The sequence below is a fragment of the Babylonia areolata genome, chromosome 33, assembly GCF_041734735.1.
Source record: "Babylonia areolata isolate BAREFJ2019XMU chromosome 33, ASM4173473v1, whole genome shotgun sequence".
Lineage (NCBI taxonomy): Eukaryota > Metazoa > Mollusca > Gastropoda > Neogastropoda > Buccinidae > Babylonia > Babylonia areolata.
The window spans coordinates 12311087-12335821 of record NC_134908.1 but is presented as its reverse complement, the minus strand read 5'-3'; the positions used below and the strand labels follow the sequence as shown (position 1 = coordinate 12335821).

General features: G+C 48.9%; 1 protein-coding gene across 1 annotated transcript in view; it reads left to right on the top strand.

Moving 5' to 3' along the window:
- The window catches only part of LOC143276800 (uncharacterized), a 70581-nt gene extending 52258 nt beyond the window's left edge, over positions 1-18323 (top strand). Inside the window, exon 5 of the mRNA XM_076581448.1 lies at positions 14055-18323. Coding sequence (XP_076437563.1) covers positions 14055-14248 — 194 coding nt within the window. The 3' untranslated portion in view covers positions 14249-18323. The remainder of the gene's footprint in view (positions 1-14054) is intronic.
- The last annotated feature ends 6412 nt before the right edge of the window (positions 18324-24735 follow it).

The following is a 24735-nucleotide window of genomic DNA, read 5'->3' as shown; positions in this document are numbered from 1 at the left end:
GGACCTGGAGGTTGGAGACCCTGTCTTGCCACTTTATGCCGAGGATCTCTTGTAGGCATCTCTGGTGAAACTGCTCAAGTTGTTGAATGTGACGGCGATACGTTATCCATGTTTCACAGCAGTACAACAAGGTGGTCAGCACAACAGCTCTGTAGGTTTTCATCTTGGTGCTGAGCCTGATGCCTTTGTTGTTGCACAGCCTGTTGTTGAGTCTGCCAAAGGCGGAGCTGGCCTTGGCGATGCACAGCATCACTTCTGCATCAAGGGCTCCGTTGCTGCATAGGGTGCTGCTCAGATAGCAAAACTTGTCGACTGACTTGATCTCTGTGTCATCGATCTTGATTGCAGGTGGGGGGGAGGCACTGACGTTCTGTGAGCTAGCTGGGTGGTACATGGACTCAGTCTTGCTGAGGCTGATGGTGAGTCCAAAGCGCCTGCAGGAGGTTAAGAACCTGTCCATAATGAACTGCATGTCCTCATGGGTGTGTGCAGCAAGCGTGCAGTCATCAGCGAAGAGGAACTCTCTCAACAGTGCCTCAAACACCCTGGACCTGGCGTGGAGTCGCCGCAAGTTGAAAAGTTTGCCATCTGTGCAAAACTGGATGTAGATGCCCTGGTCACAGTCTTGGAAGGCCTCAATCAGCATGGCAGAGAAGAGAATGGAGAACACTGTGGGTGCCAGGATGCAGCCCTGCTTCACTCCATTTACCACATGGAACGGATCTGACATGTCAGTATTTTCCTGTACTCTCGCCTGCATGCCATCATGGAATGACGCAATCAGCTAGATTAGGCTCTCTGGGCAGCTGAACTTTAGGAGGATCTTCCACAGACCACTGCGGTTCACCGTGTCAAAGGCCTTAGTCAGGTCTACAAAGACCATGTGGAGCTCCTTGTTCTGCTCACGGCACATCTCTTGCATCTGGCGTACAGCAAACACTTTGTCACATGTTCCCCTGCCTGAGCGGAAGCCGCACTGTGCTTCAAGGATGACTGTGTTGGAGACATGGTCAACCAGTCTGTTTAGTATGATGCGGGCAAAGATCTTGCCGACGATGCAGAGGAGAGAGATTCTATGGTGGTTATCGCAGGATGTTTTGTCTCCCTTCCGTTTGTAATTGTGGACAATTGAAGCATCCTTGAAATCCTGGGGGACCTCCCCTCTCTCCCAGATAGACTGGAACAGGACAGTCAGCTTGTCTGTCAGCACCTCGCCTCCATACTTGTAGATGTCAGCCTGGATTCCATCTGCTCCTGGTGCTTTTCAGGGCCTTCCGGGTCTTGGCCTTGGTGGGAGGGGCAGCTAGTGAGTCATTGACTGGTAGCTGTGGGAAGGCTGCAATTGCCTCGTCAGATACGGACAAGTCCCTGTTGAGGATCGTGTTGAAGTGCTCTGCCCAGCGGGCAAGGATGTCTTTCTTGTCTGTCAGGAGGGTGGTCTGGTCCAAGGCTCAGACAGGGGTTGATCCTGTGACTCTCAGCCCATACACAGCTCGGAGACCATCATGGTAGGTCTTCATGTCGTGAGCATCAGCAGCAGACTGAAGCTCTTCAGACTTTCTCTCCCACCAGGTGTTCTTCATCTCACATAGCCTCTTCTGTACTAGTTGTCTGGTTTGCAAGAACTGGTCCTTCTTCCTCTGGTAGTCTTTATCGGAAATGTGATCCTGATGCCGTATATGCAGTGTGTCCAGGAGCTTGGAGATTCCAGAGTCATTCTCGTCAAACCAGTCTTTGTGGCTCCTCTGTACAAAGCCAAGTGTGTCAGCTGCTGCTGTGTACACAGCATCTCTAAAGGTGCTCCATACCTCTTCTACATCAGTTGATGCAGGAATTTCTTGAGAGTTGCATGGGTTTGCTGCTGCAGCACATCCTTGGTGATACGGAGGCAGTGGATGTTCAGCTTCCTAGGGGGTTTCTACTTGGCTGGTTGGAGCTTGCGTGCAAGTCTGATGTTCATCTTGCTGCGTACCAGGCGATGGTCCGACCAACAGACTGCTCCTCTCATGCAGCATGTAATGGAAACATCGCCTCTGTCCCTCTGCCAGACAATCACATAGTCCAGCATGTGCCATTGCTTAGAGTGGGGGTGCATCCATGTGTTCTTGTACTTGTCCGCTTGTTGGAAGAGGGTGTTGGTGATGGTCAGTCAATGCTGCAAGCAGAGCGAGAGCAAAAGCAGTCTGTTGGAGTTGTACTTGCCAGTGCCGTGTTGACCAAGGACTTTTGGCCACGAGGAGAAGTCCACGCTGATGTGGGCATTGAAATCCCCAAGGATGATCAGCCTGTCCTTTCTGTCTACTGCTGAAATGGTGTGGCTGAAAGCTTCTTTGAGGACATCAGGGTTTGTCATCGTCGGGGCATAGCAGCTGATGACTGTGGAGAAGCAATCCTCGGACAGCTTCAGACGAAGGGTCATCAGCCTGTCATTTATCCCACATGGAAGGCTGTCAAGCTGTCGTGCAAGTTTGGTTCGTATGGCAAAGCCCACACCTGAGGTTCTTGGGGTGCCATCTGGCTTCCCAATGCAGTAGAAGGTGTAGCCCCCTCCAACTTCCTCCATCTGGGTTTCACCGGCAAACCTGGTTTCGCTCAGGGCTGCTATGTCCATGTGGGGAGAGCAGTGTTGTCCCTAAAAAGGGCTGCTCTGACACTGTGGGAGGATACGGGCACCGCATATGCCCCAGTCTATGGCAGACGACCATCACCCCACAGCCGCCTGCGTGCAGAGTTGTGACTAGGAACTGCCTGCAGCATCCTCTGCCTGTCCCCGTTACCACTTCTCCATTGCCGCAGGGCTTGGGAAAGCTGGGTGTTGAAGGGCTAGCTCGACGTTCCGACATTAGCCTGGTTGCCTGACCAGCACAGGTGAATTTTGTTTTAGTGAAGAGGAGTTGTGCAGTCCCTTTCCCACTCTCTCACCTACCGACGCTCACAGTCCCACAGGTGCAGATACTACCACGTGTAGAACGGCCTCGGCAGGTGCAGGTATTTTCTTTGGAGTTCCATCTCCTAGGGGGACTTCCAGCCATGGATAAGAGCCCCCCCTGCCCTTTGGTCATCCTCTTCCGCCTTGGATAAGGTTTCCTCCTCTGCCTGGTCCGTACCCCCCGTCGTTGGGTGACTTCACATGCGGCAGGTAGTACTGGGTTACATGGTACCAGTAGCAAGGGCTATGCCCCTGACGTGACATAATGACATCTAGTATGTTGCTCAAAATAGTACAATTGGGAAAGCCCAGAGAGAGTGTGTTCCATCTGGAAGAAATCTGCACATTGTTGGACTGGAAATGATGCCAACATTGGTTTGATAGCAAAGGATTGTGCTCTACCCTCATGGTACACTTACAGTCAGTCCCTCTATCTTTTTGTGTGTGTGTGTGTGTGTGTGTGTGTGTGTGTGTGTGTGTGAGGTAATCAATGGTGTGATGGCCTTGTACCTGGTTTTTTAGGTACTCTTTTTCTTTTCTTAGGATTTCCTATTTTCACATATGTAGACTGCTTGACGTTGTTGCACTACCAGCAAGCCTGTCAGCTCACCCATTTCCCTTAACACGTGAAGGTCAAGCAGGTATCAATCACATGGTCTCAGTAGGAGTGTCTTTTGTTGTTCTGAGGATCAGCCTCATAGCTGCATTTTGAATTCTTTCTAATTTTAGGAGAGTTCTTTGAGACAGTGTTGTTAGCCTAAGTCCATAGTGGATCACACAGAATGATTGATTGATGTAGCCAGAAGAGGTGGTATTGTTCAATGCCTTTGGCTGCCATTACCTTTAAGACTGAAAGATCCTTTTTGCATTTTAGGACAGTGCTTTCAGTGTGTGTTTTCTGAAGGTCAGCATCCTGTCCAACTGCATTTTAGGTAGCACAGACAGTCACTCAGTTTTCTCAATCTGAACTCCGTCAAATAAGATAGATGGTGGTGATTTGCTCGCAATTTTGTTGTTGAGAGTGCATAGCAATGTTTTGGGTTTTGCTGGATTGAAGGAAGATCCTGCCTGTGTCCTTACACCATTTGGTGATATTATTCGGTTGTTTCTGGATAGCTGTAGTTCTTTCTTGAGCATCTCTCGAAGTTTTGAAGACTAGGCCGTCATCCGCAAAAGAAAGCACCCGAGCTACTCCATTATTGCTTCAGTCTGCAAGTCTTTCAAGCATATGATTCAGGTTGCAGTCACAGTGCAACTACTGCGGTACTTGAAGATATGACCACGTATTGTGATACTTGCTGGCATTACTGGTTGGTGGCAGAGTGGACTTGTACAAAGCTGGTGATTAGAACCACTTTCCTTGTACATTGTACAAGAAGATGATGACAATCTTGCTTACAGACACCACCTCTTCCACTGTTTGGAATACACTTCAGCAGCTTCCTGAAAGATTTGTTCTGCCTTCAGCTCCAATAGTGTGGGTATGCCTTTTCCCATGCCAAACAAACTTAAGGTTGTGTCATATCCTGTGATAGCATGCACAAACAGTAATGCCTGGCATATGTCCTCTCCAAGTGCCTGCTGTAGCCTCTGTGTGTCCCACACTCACTGTTTCTTTTTCTTTGACTTTGAACCTGATCTGAAGATGATAGTGTTTAGATTTGAGCTGACATGGTTTCAGAGCAAAATCAGCTGGTCAGTGTCTTCTCCAATGACCACAACAGGATGATCAGCTGTATGTCTGATGGCAGTTTCAACATTTTCAACGAACAGAGCGCCTGCATCATTTTGGCAGTGAAATGTTGGGTGTCCATTTGCCACAAGTGTATCACAAAGCACAGTTATAAGTCTCAGCTTGTTCACAAGGTTTGCCAGAAATTATTCCTTTTTTGATGATAAAACAATGTTGGTATTGAAGTTGACTGTGGTTCAAACAAAGATGGCCATGTCTTTTGTGGATGGATCAGTTCCATAGCCATCAACATCAATGATGGAGGGGCTAAATTTATGCTCCCTGGAACAGACTTAATGTTTTGTGATTTTGGATACACATCATTGGTGGCAAAACCTCTTCTTGATATAACTTTTGTAAAGTGTTGCTGCTGTTTCGACTACAAACAATTTTGCCTCTGAATCATTTGCCTGCAGGGTGTCAGACTACTGCTTGGGGATTTTCCATGAAGTCATTATGAGGGTTACACATTGGCATTTTTGCCTCCGCTCCATATCAACATATCTGTCTCAATGTGTTCAGGAAGTTTGTTCTTTTATATGTGCTTTGTAGTGAATGCATCAACTCTATCCCCGCAAAACTCCTGCATTTTGAATACAAGATCAGACAACATGGCTTTTTAATCATTATTTACCTCCAAGTGTTGACATATTTTGAGGAAAGTGTCCAACCAGGCCTGTTAAGGATCTTCACAGGACAGGGACAGTTTGTGTCTTCTTGCATCAGTAAATCAAAGTGGAATGTTCCCATGTTCTGGAACTGGCACTGCAGGCATCATGGTACACAGCATCCATGCAAAAACGTCCTCCCTACTTGCTGACAAAATTCTGTCAGAGACTGTTTTTGCCCTGTTGTCATCTTGATCTTTGCGGACACCTAGAATAACTACCTGAAATCCTTCCTGTGGTTTGGTTTTTACTGGGAAGGCTTTATGTATTTTTCTCCAGCTATGGACATTAACAGGGATGCCACAAAACAGACAGTGAATCCTTGGATCATAGGCAGACTGAAACTCTGGATGACCATCTGTACAGGCATTTTGTTTCGTCTAAGGATATATTATAACTGTTTTCGCATTTGTAAAGCCAAACCGGCCTTTTGTATGTAATCTCTGTCCTGCACACTCTAAAATGTCACCACACTGTGTGCTGTACCGATTAACAGTTTCACCTAATTTCACTGTTGGTTGACTATTATCATGAAATTCTTAGCACATGATGCACTTTCTTGCTCTTTCACCTGTAACACACGAAGTGTTGAACACCTTCAAGTTATTGCCCTTTTACTAGCTCAATAAAGAAAATGGCGATATTGACCTTATAATGTGTTATCATATTTATTATTAACGCACGCATGCACGCACGCACGCACGCACGCACACTGAGTTTATTAAAGACAAAATAGATATACATGTACCACACATGTTCATTCCATCTTTTAGAACTTTGTGTATATAATCATTGTGACAATTACATGTTTTTCTTTTGTTGTTTTTGGTTTTTATTATTGTTGATTTGGTTGTGTCATTTGTGTTTTTCAACACATACAGTTGAGAAAAATCTCTCTGTCTGTCTGTCTGTCTCTCTCTCTCTCTCTGTCTCTGTCTCTTTGCCTGCATCACAATGGTGGCCATGACTGGAAAATAACAAAACATTACATTGAAATCTGCAATGTAAACACAGAACTTTACAAAATGCACAGAGGCCCAATGCTGGGTAAAGTATAGATAACACTTTATAGCCAGGATTCATGAGAATGAGAAATGTTAAACACACACACATTAAACACACAACACAGAGAGCAGAGGAAATAGCTGCTTGTATCAACAATCACAACATACATGCAGTGCCTACTGTCTGAGAACCTCCCGAAACCTGGAGGGGGTCAGGCTGGTGTTCTCTTGACCCTCTCCCGGGAGGGTCACTACCTTGTCGTGGTCGGGAGGCTTAGTGGCCAGTGATCAAGCGAGCTATGTCGGCGGGGGCATCATTGCTTCTTGGGGTTTGGTGCTCTGGTCCCAGGTCTTAATTGACAGCCTACATAGCCATCGTAGCTGTTAGGGCTGAATAAGTGGTGGTTTTGTACTGATGCCCCTGATAGGGCTTCCCATGCCGAACAGGTCGTGAGTGAGGCCTAAACTAAACGTGACCCACTGTCCCTTTCGCTATTCTCTGTTCTTCTTTTTACCGCCTCTTTTCTGTCCTCATCTCCCCATCAAGCCTTCTTTTCCACATTGTTTTTTTCTCTGCGGCCTTCTTCAGGCCCGCCGTGTTTGCCGTGCGGCGCGACCTGTGATGGAGGGGAATGAGATCCTGGGGATTGAGAGAGCACGCTGCTCTCAACACATCCCTTTGGCTCGGACCTCTCCTAAGACAGGCGGCACACATTGGCCCGTGTGTGTCAATCGGCTACCCCTTCGTGGGGCTGGGTCAAGACTGGCAGTTTAGTGGCTAGCGAAGATAACCCCCGTAGTGCTCGGTTTTCTGTCCCCGGGAGCTGGGCATGATCGGGGGGGAACACGTTGGAGCTAGACTGTTGGTCGTATATCCCTCCCGAAACCTGGAAGGGGTCAAGCTGGTGTTCCCTTGACCCTGGCCCCTAAGTTGGACCCCATGGTGGGTGGGTAAGGGAGGGATGAATTTACATTTTTTTCAACATGACTTCCAAAAAATCACACACCCCTAACTCTGGAAAAAGACGACGACAAGGAACGGACGACTCAGACTCCGATTCGGAGGTCGTTGAGACCTCTGGATTTTGGCCATCGTGGCTTGTGATGGAGGGCACTGATGACGACAAGCCCTTGTCGGCTCTCAGCCCCTTCGCTATCCAGAAGGGCTTTCAGTGTCTGGCAGGATCGCTGAAATCCATCAAGAGGCTGAGGAGCGGAGCATTTTTAGTGCAGACAGAGTCAAAAAGGCAGACACAGCTCCTTCTCAAGGCGACCACTTTCGTGGATAGGGCGGTGAAGGTTTCCCCTCACAAAGGTCTCAACTGCTCAAAGGGGGTCATCAGATGCCCGGAGTTGAAAGGTGTGTCTGAGGCTGAAATCAAGAGTGAGCTGTCCTCTCAGGGAGTGACCGACGTGTACAGGGTGACGGTGAGGAAGGGGTCGGACAGAGTCCCGACCAACACTTTCTTCCTCACCTTCTGCTGCCCGGATGTCCCCAAGGACATTCGGGTCGGATACCTGATAGTTAGTGTAAGCCTGTATGTGCCGTCCCCTCTGAGATGTTTTAAATGCCAGAAATTTGGACACGTGAGAGACCGATGCAAGGAGGAAGAGGCGTGTGGCACCTGTTCGAAGGCGGCGCACCAGGGCGATTGCGTCAGTGCAACCCGGTGTGCGAACTGCGGAGGTGGCCACCCGTCCTCATCGAAAGACTGCCCCGCCTGGAAAAAAGAAAAACAAATCCAGAAGGTCAAGACAGAAAAGAAGATATCCTTCTTTGAGGCAAAGAAACAGGTGGAGGCCGCGTCGCCTAAGGCGTCGTACGCCTCTGTCGTCAGACCCAGGACGGTGGACGTCGCGGTCCAGACGACGTCCACAGGGACGCAGACGGACGACTTACCCACCTCGTCGGAACCGTTGGCCTTGGGTGGAGGCGCCGTGTCCACCCCTTCCCATCCTGTGCGGCAGTCCTCAGGGGCTGCTGGGCGAGAGCGGAAAACCTCGGGCGGAGGCACGTTGTCCGCCTCCCGCCCCACCCCACCCCCCGGCACCCCTCGCCCCGCCTCTCGTCTGCCTGGCCCTCGGGCTGGCGGAAGTGGCCGGACCTCCAAAACTCAAGGAGGGGAGGGTTGCGGCCTCGGCGGGATCGGGAGGGGCCGAGGTGGTGGATATTCCGACTCGGTCGGAATCCGAAAAATTAATTTCGAAAAATAAATACTCCATCCTGGCCGACCTTGAGCCACCGCAAGCAGAGGAGCAGGGGGTAGCGATGGAATAGGCTGCTGCTTTATTTTTTTAACCTTTTTAATGGCAGTGATCCACTGGAACATCCAGGGGTTCTACGCCAGTTTTCAGGAACTCCAGCTGCTTTGTCGTGCTTTGAAACCTTCAGTGCTGGCGCTGCAGGAGACTCTGCAAAGAGATGGCAAGGTTTTATCTCTCTCTGGTTTTAACTCCGTTTTTAAACCCACTCAACCGAAGCAAGAGGGATTGACGGGAGGTGTCGCTCTTTTTATTCGCAAGTCCCTTTTATACAGTACAGTTCTTTTAAGCACCCCTTTACAGGCGGTGGCAGTGAGAGTCACACTTGAGAAAACCATCACTGTCTGCTCTCTCTACCTTCCTCCTTCCGTCCGTGTTCTGAGGCAGGACCTCATGAACCTGGTCGACCAGCTCCCACGTCCGTTTTTACTGTTGGGCGACTTCAATGGACACTCCCCGCTCTGGGGAAGTGAGATGACATCAGCCCGAGGTCTTCTCTTGGAAAACCTTCTTTCCGACATGGACTTGTGCTGTCTTAACGACAAGTCTCCCACTTACCTTCATCTGGCCTCTGGAAAGCTCTCGTGTTTAGATCTGTCGGTCTGCAATCCATCGTTGGTCCTGGACTACGAGTGGAAAGTGCACGACGATCTGCACGGGAGTGACCACTTTCCTGTCGTCCTCCGCCCCACAGATGGAGAAGGTGACTCTCTGCCTGACCGCCTGAACTATGACAAAGCAGACTGGAGTTTTTTTTTACCAAGAAGATAAGAGCGGAGCTGCAGGAAGAAACAGTATTGAAAAGCAAGGACCCTGCTGACACTCTGACTCGGATCGTTTTAGATTGCGCCAAAGCAGCAGTCCCATCGTCTACCTCCAAGCCTCAGGTCCCTAGAACGCCCTGGTTCAACGCGGAATGTCGGGAGGCCCGTAAGTCTCGGAAGAGAGCGCAGCGACGCGTCTTTCGGAGACTGGAGACCGATAGCTTTCGAACCCATCAACAGCTGAGGGCGAAAGCCAGGTATGTTTTTAAAAAGAGCCAGAGGAAGTCATGGAGAGATTTTTGCTCTTCCTTAACCTCCAACACACCCAAGAAGAAAGTGTGGAGGGTTTTAAAAAGAATTAAGGGTAAAAACGTATGCCCAACCTTTCATCATCTTAAACTTTCAGACGCTCTGGTCACAGAGAAGAAAGCAGTTGCCAATTTGCTTGCCTCCACAATTGAACAGAACTCGAGATCTGCTAACAAATCTGCTCGGTTTCTTAAAACCAAAAACCTGTCAGAAAAAACACAATGTAACTTCTTTTCCGACAACACAGAGAATTACAACCTTCCTTTCACAATGAACGAACTTAAATCTGCCCTTCAGACCTGTACGGATTCCTGTCCAGGAATGGACGAGGTCCTTTATAAACTCTTAAAGCACCTTCCCCAAACCTGTCTGGACACCCTGCTTAAAGTTTATAACCACATCTGGGTCACAGCCTTTTTTCCACCCTCCTGGCGGAAAGCCCTCATAATCCCGCTGCCGAAACCGGGAAAAGACCCCTCGAACCCCTCCAACTACCGCCCAATTGCACTGACCAGCTGCATCTGCAAACTGATGGAGAAGATGGACTGATGTGGAAACTAGAGACCGACAGACTTCTGGCGAAAGAACAGTGCGGTTTCCGCAAGCATCGCTCTACCGTTGACCATCTGGTTCGTCTGGAAACCACTGTAAGAAATGCTTTTGTGAACAAACAACATGTGGTGGCCATATTTTTTGACTTGGAGAAAGCTTACAATACCACGTAGAAATTTGGTATTCTCTCGGACTTGCACAAGCTCGGCTTCCGAGGACACCTGCCTCAGTTCATCCACAATTTTTTACAAGACAGACAATTCCAGGTGAGACTCGGCACCACCCTGTCCGACATTCACGAGCAGGAGCTGGGTGTCCCACAAGGGAGCATCCTGTCGCCGGCTCTTTTCAGCATCAAAATTAATGACATCGTTCAATCCGTTCAGAAGGGATCGGACAGCTCGCTGTTCGTGGACGATTTTGCCTTATATGCAACCGGCAGCACGTACGCCAGCATCCAGCGACGGCTTCAACTCTGCGTCAACAAAATCCAGTGTTGGGCAGAGGAGAATGGCTTCACATTTTCGTCCTCCAAAACTGAATGCATTCATTTTCATAATTTTCGCCAGTTCTATCCGGACCCTGAAATCCGTCTGGGAAAATCCACCATCCCGGCGGTCAAGGAAGCCAGATTTTGAGGGGTCGTCTTTGATCAGAAGCTGAACTTCCTCAGCCATATTAAACAGCTGAAAGTATCTTGCCAAAAAGCCCTGAACATCATCCGAGTTGTGGCACACACGAACTGGGGTGCTGGTAAGAGAACTCTCTTGCACCTCTACAGAGCCCTGGTCCGGTCCAAACTGGATTATGGAAGTGTAGTATACGGCTCGGCCAGACCGTCCTACCTGAAACTGTTGGACCCTGTACACCACCAAGGGCTCCGTCTCAGCTTAGGTGCTTTCCGCACCACCCCTGTGCACAGCCTGTACGCAGAGGCGGGGGAACCGCCTCTCTCCAACCGCAGACTGAAGCCGACCCTGAATTATTTTTTGAAGTTGTTTTCTGAACCTACAAACCCTGCTTCTGACGCTGTATTCAACAACCCTTTCGATAAGAAATTTACAGACAACCCAAACTGCATACCTCCTCTCGGACTCCGCATTCAGCCGCACTTAGAAAATACCGATCTGGATGTTGGTGGCATCTCAGATTTCTCTAAGTTCCCTGACAGCCCTCCGTGGACCTTTACAACACCTGAGGTCCGATTCGATCTGGCCTCATACCGAAAAGACACCACCAGTTCTCTGGCCTACAGAACTTACTTTTCGGAACTCTGCCACAAATTCCCCACTTTTCAAAGCATCTTCACTGACGGTTCCAAGTCAGAGGACGGAGTCGCTGCATCTGCGTTCTGTCCCGCCTTTCCTGACCGGCCCTCAACGGAACACATCCTGTCTGACAGCTCGGTGAACACTGCGGAACTGACCGCACTGGTTCTGGCTGTAAAAATGGTTCTCTCTTCGAAACAAAAGAGATTCATGATCTTTTCCGACTCCTTGTCAGCCCTGGAGGCGATCGCCTGCAGGAATATCACTCATCCCAAACTGCTGGAATTTTATGAAGATTTTACTCTCGCAACGAAGAAAGGATACGAGGTTGTGTTAGCCTGGGTTCCTGGACATGTTGGCATTCGTGGTAACGAAAGGGCGGACCTGCTGGCCAGGAACGCTGTAAAGAAAGAATTATCCAGATCCTTTGTACCCTATACAGACATGAAGCGGAAGGTGAACACTTACGTCAAGGATCTTTGGCAAGAGGAGTGGAACACCCAGACGGACAACAAGCTCTTCCAGATCCATCCGGACCTAAAAGAGACCCTCCCTTCGGGGGTGAAGAACAGAAAGGAGGAGTCTGTGCTGTGCAGACTGCGTACGGGGCACACTTTTTTTTACTCATTCTTACTTGTTGAAGGGGGAGGAGGCCCCTCGATGCATTCCCTGTGACGAGCCTCTCACTGTGAAACACGTGCTCCTTGACTGTTGGGATCTGCATGACGTTAGACGCAGACATTACACAGCGGTTTCTTTGAAGACTTTGTTTCGTGATGTCCCTCCGTGGGCGCTGATGGACTTCTTAAAAGAAGTGAACATTTTTAACCAGATTTGAAGGTTTTAAACTATGGAAGTTTTTTTTTTAACTTTGGAGTGGAAAGTTTGAAGTGGTGACTCGTTTTAATTGGTTGTTTTTTTTTATCCTTGTAGTAGTTATTGACGCGGCGATAGCCTTGAGATGGCCTTAGTGGTCGGCGAGGCTCTAAGCACCATAATTTCATTTCATTTTACTGTCTGAGAAGATCAGATAAACTGGAATATTTCTGTAACATTGGGAGATATTGGATATAGCATCCATAAGGCACAGCTTCATTGAGTCCTTCCACTCCAACATGAAAGGGACGGTGCAGTTTAATGATAACCTCTCCAAGCCCTTCGACGTACGCAGCAGTGTCAAACAAGGCTGTGTCCTCGCCCCCACCCTATTTGGAATCTTCTTTGCTCTTCTCCTGAGACATGCGTTCAGCACAGCGCAAGAAGGGATCTACCTGCAGACCAGATCAGATGGCAGGCTCTTCAATCTCGCCCGCCTCAGAGCAAGGACAAAAGTTCGCGAAGCCCTCATCAGAGACATGCTCTTTGCTGATGATGCCACAGTTGTGACCCACACCCAGCAGGACTTGCAGTCACTAATGGACCGCTTCTCCCAGGCCTGCAAAGATTTCGGTCTGACCATCAGTCTCAAGAAGACAAACGTCCTTGGCCAAGACACACCCATCTCCACCAGTCATCACCATTGATGACTACGAGCTTGAAGCCATCCATCAATTCACTTACCTTGGGTCCACCATCACCGACAACCTCTCCCTTGACACCAAGATTGACAAGAGGATCGGGAAGGCAGCCACAACACTAGCCCGCCTCACATAAAGAGTGTGGACAAATCCCAAGCTGACCACGAAGACAAGGATGGCTGTATACAATGCTTGTGTCCTCAGCACCTTGCTGTATGGCAGTGAGGCGTGGACCACACATGCTCATCAGGAGAAAAGGCTCAATACCTTCCACCTGAGAAGCCTATGGCGCATACTCGGCATCTCCTGGCAAGACAAGGTGACAAACACCGAAGTCCTGACTCGCACTGGCCTCCCGACCATGTATACCATGCTGAGACAGCGTCGGCTGCGCTGGCTGGGCCACGTTCACTGCATGGAAGATGGTCGCATCCCAAAAGACATCCTCAGCCACCCACAGCTGAGATACAAAGACGTTTGCAAACGTGACATGAAGGCGCTTGAGATCAACACTGAGTCCTGGGAGGACCTTGCAGATGACCAAAACAGATGGAGAAGCACTCTCAAGAATCAGCTACGGATTGGTGAGGACAAACTGTCAGCTGCTGCAGCAGAAAAGCGAGCTCACAGAAAAGGAACGGCAGCCAACAGACCAGCATCAGCTTACACATGTGACCGCTGCAACAGAGACTGTCTCTCTCGCATCGGTCTCTACAGTCACAGGCGACGCTGCTTGGTCCAAGCAGACAGCCCAGTTAGACATTAGGTCGGATATACTCTATCCATGGTCAGCCATGACCGAACGAGGCCTACATCCATAAGGCCTAAAGTGGCCGCTATATCAGATGTGTTGGCTATAGCAGACACCAGATGTACTGACACTCTCCCCAGAGTGGCCTGTATAGCTGGAGTTTACTCTCTCTCTCTCTCTTTCTCTCTCTCTCTCTCTATATATATACACACATATATATATCAAATCAACATTTATAGAATAAAAACTTTTTTGTTTTTGAATAAAGTTTTGATGTTTCATTCTTTCTCTCTTTCAGCTCTGGTGCTGGGAGTGGCAGTCACCGTGTTTGGCATCTGTGCCAACTACCATTTATCGGTGGACCTGGACTCCATGCGGCAGTTCTCCTGGTCCTTCTGGCTGACGATCGCAGCGTCTGGCCTTGCTCTGGTCACCGGCATGGTGTATGCCCTTGAGGGCAAGACCCGCAACTCTTACCGCAATCGTTGCTGAGTAATCAGCTTTTGATTCATTTCTTTTTCTTCTTCTTCTTTTTTTTAAAATCTTATTTTAAATAATTTCTTTTGCTTTGCAATGCAGTTTAGTATAAGATATATAGTCATGTTTCTGTTTCCTTTCCACATCTTTCTTCCTGTCTGTTATTGTATTTTTATAAATGATGTATTAAAGATGTGAGTTAATAATAATAATAATAATAATAATAATAATGGACATTTGTTGAGCGTTTTCCTCCCTTAAAGAGAGCTCAAAGCACTTTACAATAAACATTAAACACACACACATGCCCCACACGCAGTAACTCACAAAAGAAAGAAGAAGAAAAATAATGATTTAGCGCATAATAATGTAAAACAGATTCAGAGACTACATGTATTACATAATTACACACACACACACACACATACACTCACACACACAACGAAAGAGAGAGAGAGTTTGCATGGCTTATAACTGAAAAGGTATGGAAGGTCTATGGATAGGTGTTTTCAAAAAGATGTGTTTTCAGACCAGTTTTGAAAGACTGAAATGAAGGAGAGTGGTGAAGATCGTGATATAAACTGTTCCAGACATATGGATCTGAATAAGAAAAGGAAGAATCACCGAAGGATCGGGTTTTAACACGGGGAGCAAGTAGCTGCCGTGAATCAGAAGATGATCTCATTTGTCATGGGGGTGTGTAGGTTTGAATCAATTCTCTCAGATACTGAGGAGCAGCACCCAAAATGGAGTTGAAGGTGAGAATTGCAACTTTGTACTTAATGTGGGCAAAAATTGATAACCAGTAAAGAGAATGCAGAAGATGAGTGATATTGTCAGTCTTTTTGGTTCTAAAAATTAATCTTGCTCTTGTGTTTTGAACTTTCTGGAGTGTTTGTATTAAGTATCGAGGACAACCAATGTGGAGTGAGTTACAGTAATCTAGTTTGGACAAGACAAGAGAGCACACCAGAGTTTGTGTTGCTTGAGTAGTAAGGAGATGTTGGATGGAACTGATCTTTCGAATTTGAAAGTATGCAGCCTTGCAGAGATTGTTTACGTGTTTCTTCATTATGAATTGAAATAGAAATACAGAATATCAAGTCAAAATTAATTTAATAGCTTCTGCAGTGGTTGATGCAAAACCACTCTTCAAGTCAGTGCACTTTTTGGCTTGCTTCCTATAGAAGAAAATGATTGTCTTCTGTTCCCAGTGGTAAACCTGTGTAAGGATAAAATAAAACACCATATTGGACTGAAGACCTACCAGTTTGTCTTCTTTTGCTTAGTTAAAAAAACTGCCATGCACTTAGTTTTTTTCTCTGCCAGTTTTGGGTCATGGTGAATATGAGTACCACAGCACAGATTCTTAATTGTTTTGTCTTAGTTCAGAGCATAATTAACTCACTCTGTACGGCCAGTCCTCTCTTCTCCTCTACACAGACCCCTCGGATGTCCAGTGGGTGTCTCAATGACCCAACCTTTAGCTTCCGTCGTCAGAATTGTTGTATTCTTTGTCAACATTCACCTCTTCAGCATAAGAGCCTTCCGCTTGCAATATTTTGATGATGGTAATTGGGGTGAAACGCTGTTAACGTCGTCTCTTTCGCCATTCGTATGGAGAGAGTTAAGGTACTATCTGACACAGAGCTGGAAACATGAGTTATGGCCTTACTATTGTTATTAGCAGAGTATAAAATTTTAATGGGCAAAGTAAAAAAGAAAACTGTACACTGATTAACAAAATATGAAATTTTGATGGGCAAAGTAAAAATATGTTTTTGATTCTATACTGCTTTAATGTTCATGCATCAGTGATTTGATACAAGTACAGATGTCAAATTATAAATCAAGAAAAAGCAAAGATCATATAAGAACAAAATTCTGTTTTCTCCCTCAACCCTTTCAGCCCTTTAAGGTCTTCTGCCGCCCAGGCATGGCATGTTTTGGCCTGAGTGCATCAGCAAGAAGGGGTGCTTCACTTCAGGTACAGATTTATAACAACCTCTCAACCAGTAGCTGCCAAACTTCATATATGATTGAAATTCAATTTTGACACAAGTTGCTGAAGTCTCAAGTCAAGGGATGCAATAGTTTACTTATAACTTTAAATTAGAAGCAGAAATAGTAAAATGTCAGCATCTGTTAATGTTGAAGGTTGTGGGCTATCTTCTTGATTAAGATATCCATCACTTTGTTTAGACCAGTTGCTAATTTCATCTCCACTTTCCCAAGAATTACAGGATGAATCGTAAGTCAAATTTTTGTCATTATCTGGGTTGAACTTTTTGCAAGAGTCCATCATAATTTCATCAAGCACTTACTGTGCAGTAAGCATATGACGTTTTACCATATCGATGTGGTAAACTGGATAAAAAAAACAAAACACGCTAATCGTTCAATTTTTGGAGGGAAACTTTACGTGCCACTGCCAGTGAGGAAGGAAGTTAAGTTTGAGTTACTTCCCTTACCAAGCAGTTTAATGCATAATAAGGAACCAGTTTAAGAAAACGGGTTTCTTCCCCCCCCCCCCCCCCCCCCTCCCATGCTAGGCAGGCTCAGGCGGCGGAGAATGGCAATCAGTGGCACCCGCCCGCTTTACAGGTGGGCACAGGATTGAATGAGTTTATGTTTCCTAAAAAAAATAAGTTTCACTACTCTCTCTCTCTCTTCCACTCCACACCCCCCACCCCCTCCATTTAACCAATAATGATTATGTGAATTTATATAGGACTCATTCTCTAAATAGGGATCTAATTCATAGAGGACTCATTCTCTAAATAGGGATCTAGGCACTGTACACACACACACACACACACACACACACACACACACACACACACACACACACACACACACACACACACACATGCACACAGGTGCACACACGTGCAAAGCACACACACACACACACACACACACACACACACACACACACACACACACACACAATTAGATGAGAAAATACATGAGAATGGCGTGGTGTTGTTGAAAGAAGTGTTCTTTGATTTTTTTGTTTCCAGCTTTTTGTTTAAAGCTCACGCATGCATGCACACAGACTCACAGACACTCACTCACACACACACACACACACACACACACACACACACACACACACATGCACACAGGTGCACACACGTGCAAAGCACACACACACACACACACACACACACACACACACACACACACACACACACACAATTAGATGAGAAAATACATGAGAATGGCGTGGTGTTGTTGAAAGAAGTGTTCTTTGATTTTTTTGTTTCCAGCTTTTTGTTTAAAGCTCACGCATGCATGCACACAGACACACAGACACTCACACACACACACACACACACACACACACACACACACACACCCCATCATTATCATCATCATCATCATCATCATCATCACTACTTGTGGCTGAGGACTTTACCACTTGACTAACGCCCTCACCACCTGCCTGGCAAATATATCACAAGAAAAGGAAGCCAAAGGCAAGGTGAAGAAGCCTTCTTCATGTTTAGTTTTTGTTCGGTTAACTTTTACCTGTTTGTGTTTGCAACTTTTTATTTAAATGAGAATTCTTGGAAATTTGGCTGCATTGCAAAGTGTGTGCTAATCCCATAAACCAAGGAAAATCCTTTCCTCTAAAAAAAACTTAGCATTGCTAAGATCGTTTGTGCAACCTGGTCTGTGTCCCCCAGTGAGTCAAGACTACCGTTGTTCACCACTTACATTCTTTATAAATATTATGAATATTTTTAAAACACATATAAATATTGCACATATATATACTTAATGTTACATTTTGCACTGTGCCATACTTTTGGAAATTGTCCTCTCTCTCTCTCTCTTATGTGTGATATTGTGTGGTTGCTTCACGTGTATAGCAGTTAATCATAATAATGATGGTAAATTTACTTGCAAAATACTAGTGTTGCACTAGCATCTATTTGATTAATTGATTAATTAATTAACAGCATGCTGATTTGTCTTTGAAACCTGGATAAATGTATAGCCTGTAGATGCACTTACTGTTTGAGACTTTGACTTGTGCTGCTGTTTCTCTTTCAATAGTTTGGAATAAAGAGAACAAACCATTTTTGCTGTTGTTTGTGTTGGGGATTTTCTTCATGTTTTGAAAGTATGGACATGTGATGTAATCAAATATATTATTTTGTGAAGGTATATGGCCAGGTGAGGTCCATTTGGAGCAAGTTTTGCCAGCTTACTCTGTCAAAAGTGCTGCACGGATTGGCTTCCCTTTAAGGTCACATGCTTTGAGGCATGAAAACTCTCCAAATTAGAATAATAAGCACCAGTAAACAAATGATCCACTGTACCAGTGTGGATCCATATGATAGAATTTGCAGGAGGTCTACATTCTGCCATTTTCTCTCACATTGAGGGCTGAATCCTTGAGAAGTTCCATCAGCCAAAAAATATGTTACAATTTCATTGGCCAGTTGTCACATGCATTTATCATCAGCACTTTGCATGCTTTCCCATCAGTCCTTCTGGACCACTGTGGCTTCAGTTGTTCTGAATCTGTCTTTTTAAGCCAGCCACCTTCTACATCCTCCTTGTTTCCTAAATTCTGTTCATACACATTCCTTGGTGAAGCCAGGTGCAAATGCTGGGCTATTGATAAACAGTTAACCTAACTGTAAACCTATGTATAAATAGGCTGTACGAATGACTTGGGAAACCCAGCGGGAAATGGTGCCTGCAGCGATGTCTTTCTTGTAATTCTCATTGAGGGAGATGAGAAGGCGCCTCTGAGAAGAACGCCTATGGCGAGACCTATCCCAATAGTATTTGAGACACCGAACGGGGCAGAGATGCCTATCTTCATCATCTTGGGCAAGAATATCAGACAAAGGTCTGACCCTCAGAGAGGGGGAAGGGACCTCGGGGTCTTGGTTCTTAGCCAGAAACTCTGGAAGGAAACGAAGAGTGATGGAACCATCTCTGTGGAATGCTAGATCTTGTGGCATACCACTAAGACCATGAATCTCACTTCTACGATGGCCAGTGGCCAGCAACAGAAGGAAAGTGGTCTTGAGAGTGAGCAGGTCAAAAGGAATAGTCCCCAATGGCTCAAAGGGCTGTTTTCAAATGAAATCCAGCACCAGGAACAAGTCCCAGAGGGGCACTCTTCTGGGATTCCTAGCTTCCTTCAGAGAGGCGCCCCTAGCCACCTCTCTGAGCAGGAAATCAGCTTCAAAAGCGGGACCACCTAGCTGTTTGATAGTGGTACAGATGGCAGACCTGTATCCTCTCACAGAACTAGCAGACAGGTTGAGAACCGAGGAGCAGTGAGCCAGAAAGTTGGCCAGCTGCATGCTCGTAGGGTTAGTAGGGGGAATGTTCTGAGCTGCACACCAACGCAGCCATTTCTTCCAGCGAAAGTCATACAAAGTCTCTGTTCCCTCCCTCCTGGCTTTGGACACTATGGAGAGGAGGTCGGAGGAGGCACCCCCCTTGGTCAGCACGGCCGACACAGAGGCTAACCGAGGGGTGGAAGACTTCAATGGTGATGCTGACAGTTCCGACCACACAGCAGCCACGCGTGCAGGTGGAGCATTTGAGGATTGGAGTGAGGAATGCCCGAACGAGGCTGCCTCAGCAGATGAGGTTTGGTTTCCAGTTCCAGGGGTGGAACATGTGTCAGGGACTGAAGGACCGGAAACCAGGGCTGGGCTGGCCATTTCGGCGTGATGAGGATCAGCTGCAGACGTTCCAACCTGGCTTTCCAAATCACCTTGGACAGGATTGGAAAGGGAGGAAACGCGTAGGCAATCAGACTGCTCCAGTCTAGAGAGAGAGCATCCACTGCCCATGCTTCTGGGTTGGCGACCGGAGAGACGTAAGTGGGAAGTCTCTTGCTGAACCTTGTCGCAAACAGGTCCACCATCGGCCGGAACCACTGTTCCCACACCCCTTGCAGGGTGTCCTTGTCCATGGTCCACTCTGTGTGTATGACACTCTTGGACCTGCTGAGAGCATCTGCCAAAATGTTGTCTTTCCCTGCTATGTGTCTCGCTGAAAGTGCAATGCCCTTGCTGTGGCACCAACGGAGGAGAGCCTCAGTCCACAGAGAGAGGTCTGCCGAGTGCGCTCCCCCCCCCCCTTTGTTCACGTAACATGCGACTGTTGTATTGTCCGTGAACAAGCGGATGGTCTTGCCGGTGGCCTCCCCCATGAAGTGCTGGAGAGCCCTGCGAACTGCCTCCAGTTCCAGAACATTGATGTGGCATAGGCGCTCCTCCGGGGACCAAGTCCCTGCTGCATGGAGTGAGTCCATGTGGGCTCCCCAGCCCAGGGAGGAGGCGTCTGTGAATAGTGCCACCTGAAGAGTAGGTGGGGCTATGGGCACCCCCTGCGTCAGAAGAGGGGTGGTTAACCACTCTGATGTCACCTCGAGGAACCACTCGCCCAGACATATCAGGGTATCCCATGGCTGAGTGCTCTGGGACCACCGTAGCCTGAGTGCCCTCTGAAGAGGGCGCTTGAGAACCCTGCCCAGAGGGATGAGAGGTGCCATGGAGTCCATCATGCCCAGGAGGGAAGACAGTGTCCGTGCTGTTGCTTGGGAGGAATGGCGCAAGTGGTTGAGGAGGCCTGCCAGATGGTCCCACCGATCTGGCGTCGGAGAGACTATCATAGACCGCGTGTCGAATCTCATCCCTAAGAAGTCGAAGGACTGGCTCGGGGACAGATCGCATTTCTCCTGGTTCGTGATGAAGCCCAGTTGGGAACACAGGTCTAGAAGTCTGGCTGTATGACTGTGGCACAGGGCCTGTGACTGGGCCAGAATAAGCCAGTCGTCCAGGTACACACAGAGCCGAATGGACTCCGACCGGACGATTGACACCAATTCCCGCACCATCTTGGTAAACAGGAAAGGGGCAAGGGACAGACCAAATGGGAGGACCGAGAACTGGAACACCTTGTCCCTCCACACGAACCTCAGGTACCGGCGGGATGCCGGGTGGATGAGGATATGGAAATAAGCATCTTTCAGATCGATGGACGTCGCCCAATCGCCCCATTGCATGGTCTCCTGAATCTGTACCTGTGTGTCCATCTTGAATTTCATTTTGGGGAGGAATCTGTTGAGGGGGGACAAGTCCAGGACTGGTCTCCACCCTCCTGAGACCTTTGGAATCATGAACAACCGGCCGTAAAAACCGGGGCCCGGGTCCAAGAGTTGAGATATCGCCCCTATGAGGAGTAGACGCGATATCTCTTTCTCTAAGACGCTCTCCTGCTCCATCGAGCTGGGCACGTAAGGAGGAGGAGTGGATCTTAGAGGGGGGCGGTCCCCCACCCAAGGGAGCATGTACCCCGACTCTAGCACCGATACAATCCAGTCGTTGAGTCCCAGAGCACGCCACTGATGAGCATGCCGGGACAAGTTTCCTACTTGGAGGGGCTGAACGACTGGCGGTGCTGAATCGGGGCCCAGTCATTGGGGGTGCTGCCTTCTGGCCTTCGGCATGGCCGGACGGCTTGGACGGACATGAGGTGGTTTGTTCCTCTGCTGCTGATTCTGCGCACGCCGCTTTGACTTAGGAGGCGAGGTATATGGAGGAGCCCTGGTGGCGGGTCTCTTCAATGGCATAGAACCCTGGCGCCCCTGGGAGGAGTGGGCTAAATATGAGGCCACCTCCCTGTTTGTCTCTGCCCTGTGGCTGACAAAATGCGGCGCATACTGGCCGAAGAGGGAGTGCTGCTGTGCTGGGATGGACCGCAGGGCAGCCCTCTCCTCTACTTGAATGTTAGAGAGGCGGAGAACGGCATCACGCCGCGCTAGCACAGTATTGAAGTGAAAGCTGGTAGCTGCGTCTGCAGCTGCCGTGAGACCAGATGCTACCCGATTGCCAAAAGTATTTAACCTCGGGTCTGAGAAGAGGCCAGGCGGGACAGAGGAAGGAGACTCCGTGTCCTGATGAACTGGACGTTGTTCCCACAGCTCATTGGCTCTGTGGAGGAACGCGTCAAAGAAGGTATAAGCTGTGGAAACCTCGAGGAGGCAGCGGCGGGCCAGTTTGTCCCACTGTGCTAATGTCTTTAAGGGAAGAGTAGCTGATGTGGGGAAGGTGGTGCGCTGTGAGACCAACATTCTGTCCTGCGCGGAGGGCTCTGCTTCCCTGTAGGCAGGGTGGTCCTGTGTGTACCAGGACCACACTCCTCCCTTGGAGGGATCTTTAAGGAACTTGCCTGGGGCAAAAACGCCCGGGGCAGAGAGGGACTCCCTGCCTGGAGGAGGGATGGAAGCAGCACCCCTGACGGTGCGGGCTGGCTTATTAAGCCACTCCTGAGCCATTTCTGGCACTCTGAGTCGCCTTGTGGTTCTGGAGTTAGAGTCACCTGACCGAAGGAGGGTTAAGGGCGACAAAGTTGCCTGAGGGACTGATTCGGCATGCGTGACCCTATTGGGGAGGGTCAGTTCGAGCTCGGCAAAGTCCGAGTTTGGTTCAGGCTGGTCCCTAGGGAGGCGTGGGCTCCATCTGTCGCCCTGGGATGGGGGCGAAGAGTGCTCATCCGCTTGTTCGTCCTCATCCGAAGACAGGGGCTGTCCCTCTTGTTCACAGTCCATCCCTGCTGGGTGCCATCCCAAGTGGATGTACCCACGGGGGCGTCCTGTGGGCTGTGGTCAGGCCAGCGGGATGAGCTGGGGCGATCCCGAGCAGGGACCCTGATCTCCGCTGTTATGTCCTTGACACCTGAAGCGGGTGGGGAGTGTGTGGACCATAGGTCCAACCATGCTTGGGATGGTGGGTGCCACACCTTCTCAGAGAGGGCGTCCCTGGACGCCAGAGGGACCCACGAGTGCTGTGAGGGGACAAACACCCACTCATCTCCTTTTAGGACCGAGGGCTGGGTAGGTGGGAACGGCAGGCTCCCACAGGCTGAGCGGGGCCCCTCAGCTGCCGTCGGTCCTGAAAAGGAAGCCGTAGTGACCGTGGAGGTCACCTGCGTGTTGACAGAGGACCAATTAGAGGCTGTAGTGTTAATAATGGTCGAGGAGCTCGACCTGCCTGACGAGGAGTCAATCCCTCTTGTCGGGGCTGTGTGTGTCACTCTGTGGTCTGTGCTGGGTTGGGTCCAGTGGGGAGCGGACCAGGGGTTGGTCCCTGGTCCTCCCAGTAACCCAGCATGCACCATAGGTGCACCCCAGTACGGGTAGAATGGGGGATACCACCCGTGGGCACCAGCCATCCCGTGACCCCAGCCCCAAGGGTCACTGGCGCCTTGACCTCGCAGAAGGGAAAAACCTGGCCAAGTCGGAGGGAGGTCAGGTCCGACTTGGGTGTCAGACACGCCGAAAGGCCGGCGGTCTGACTGCCCAGAACCGCCTGACACGCGCGGGACTCCCCCAGCAGGGGAGACCGGTCGGATAGCGGGAAGACCTGCGGAGCAGGTTGCCAGGCGCCCCGAATCCCCTCCCGTGGGGAGACTGGGGTGGCTTGGCCCGGGGTGGGCAAAGTGGAGGTCCCCCCCCGGCACCAAATGTTTTTCTCCCCCAGAAGGAGGTGGGGGAGGGGGGTCGACCGAGAAGGGAGGAGGGGGAACAGCACTGGGGCCCCTGAGGGCCGTCTCCGTGTGGGGACCCGGGTAACGGCAGGGGGCGGCCTCCCCTTGGGAGTCCGCACCCAGCCGTGAGTCCCCACCACCAAGAGAGGACGTGCTACTCCCCCCTCCACCTGCCTCGCGCTGGGCACCTCGGGAGGCGACGCTCGTAACCCTTTCCCCCTGGTCCCCTTCATGATCGTTTTATTGGAACGAGCGTCCCCTCCGCGATCTGCGTCTGCAGACGCATCGCCGCAGTCCCTATCGGGAGAAATCATGAGCTCCGGGCCTGGGAGAGTCTCTTGCCGAGTATCTCTCCCAACATCATGATCCCTGCCTTCGTAGGATGGAGTACGAGGCATGATGAACACGCTTAACAGCCAAAAAAAGCGTTAGACGAGACAGACAACGCTGACAAGATGGCGTGGAGAGCCTTGGCCAAAGGAATGATTCAGCGCTTATAGCTGTTAGAGGCGTTTGATTGGCTAAGAGCGGGCCAGACTAAGAGGGGCGTCTTTTCACTGTTAGCCGCGCGAAATTTGGCCAAACAGAGCAAACCATAGGCCTAGTTTGCATCAGTTTGACATGGTAAGTATATGTAACACCAAACATGGAGTATAATACAAACTCCTCCTATAAATAGGCTGGTGGATGCATCAGTAAATCTGTATGAATTTTAGACAACCATTAATTGACAGTGACAATGGCCACACTCATGAAACACCAAGAATACAGAACACAGTTTTAAGGAACGTCTTTTAAAAGTGTTGTCTCCAATAGTGTTGTTCATGAAAGAGAAACTGGACTTGAGGTTCTGGAAATCATCAAAGTCTTAGCCACAGAAACCATCACCTTTTGGAGATAGGGGCTTGCACAAAATGCATGTGAGTGTGTATGTGCAATGTTTGTGTTTGCATGCACATATGACACACACA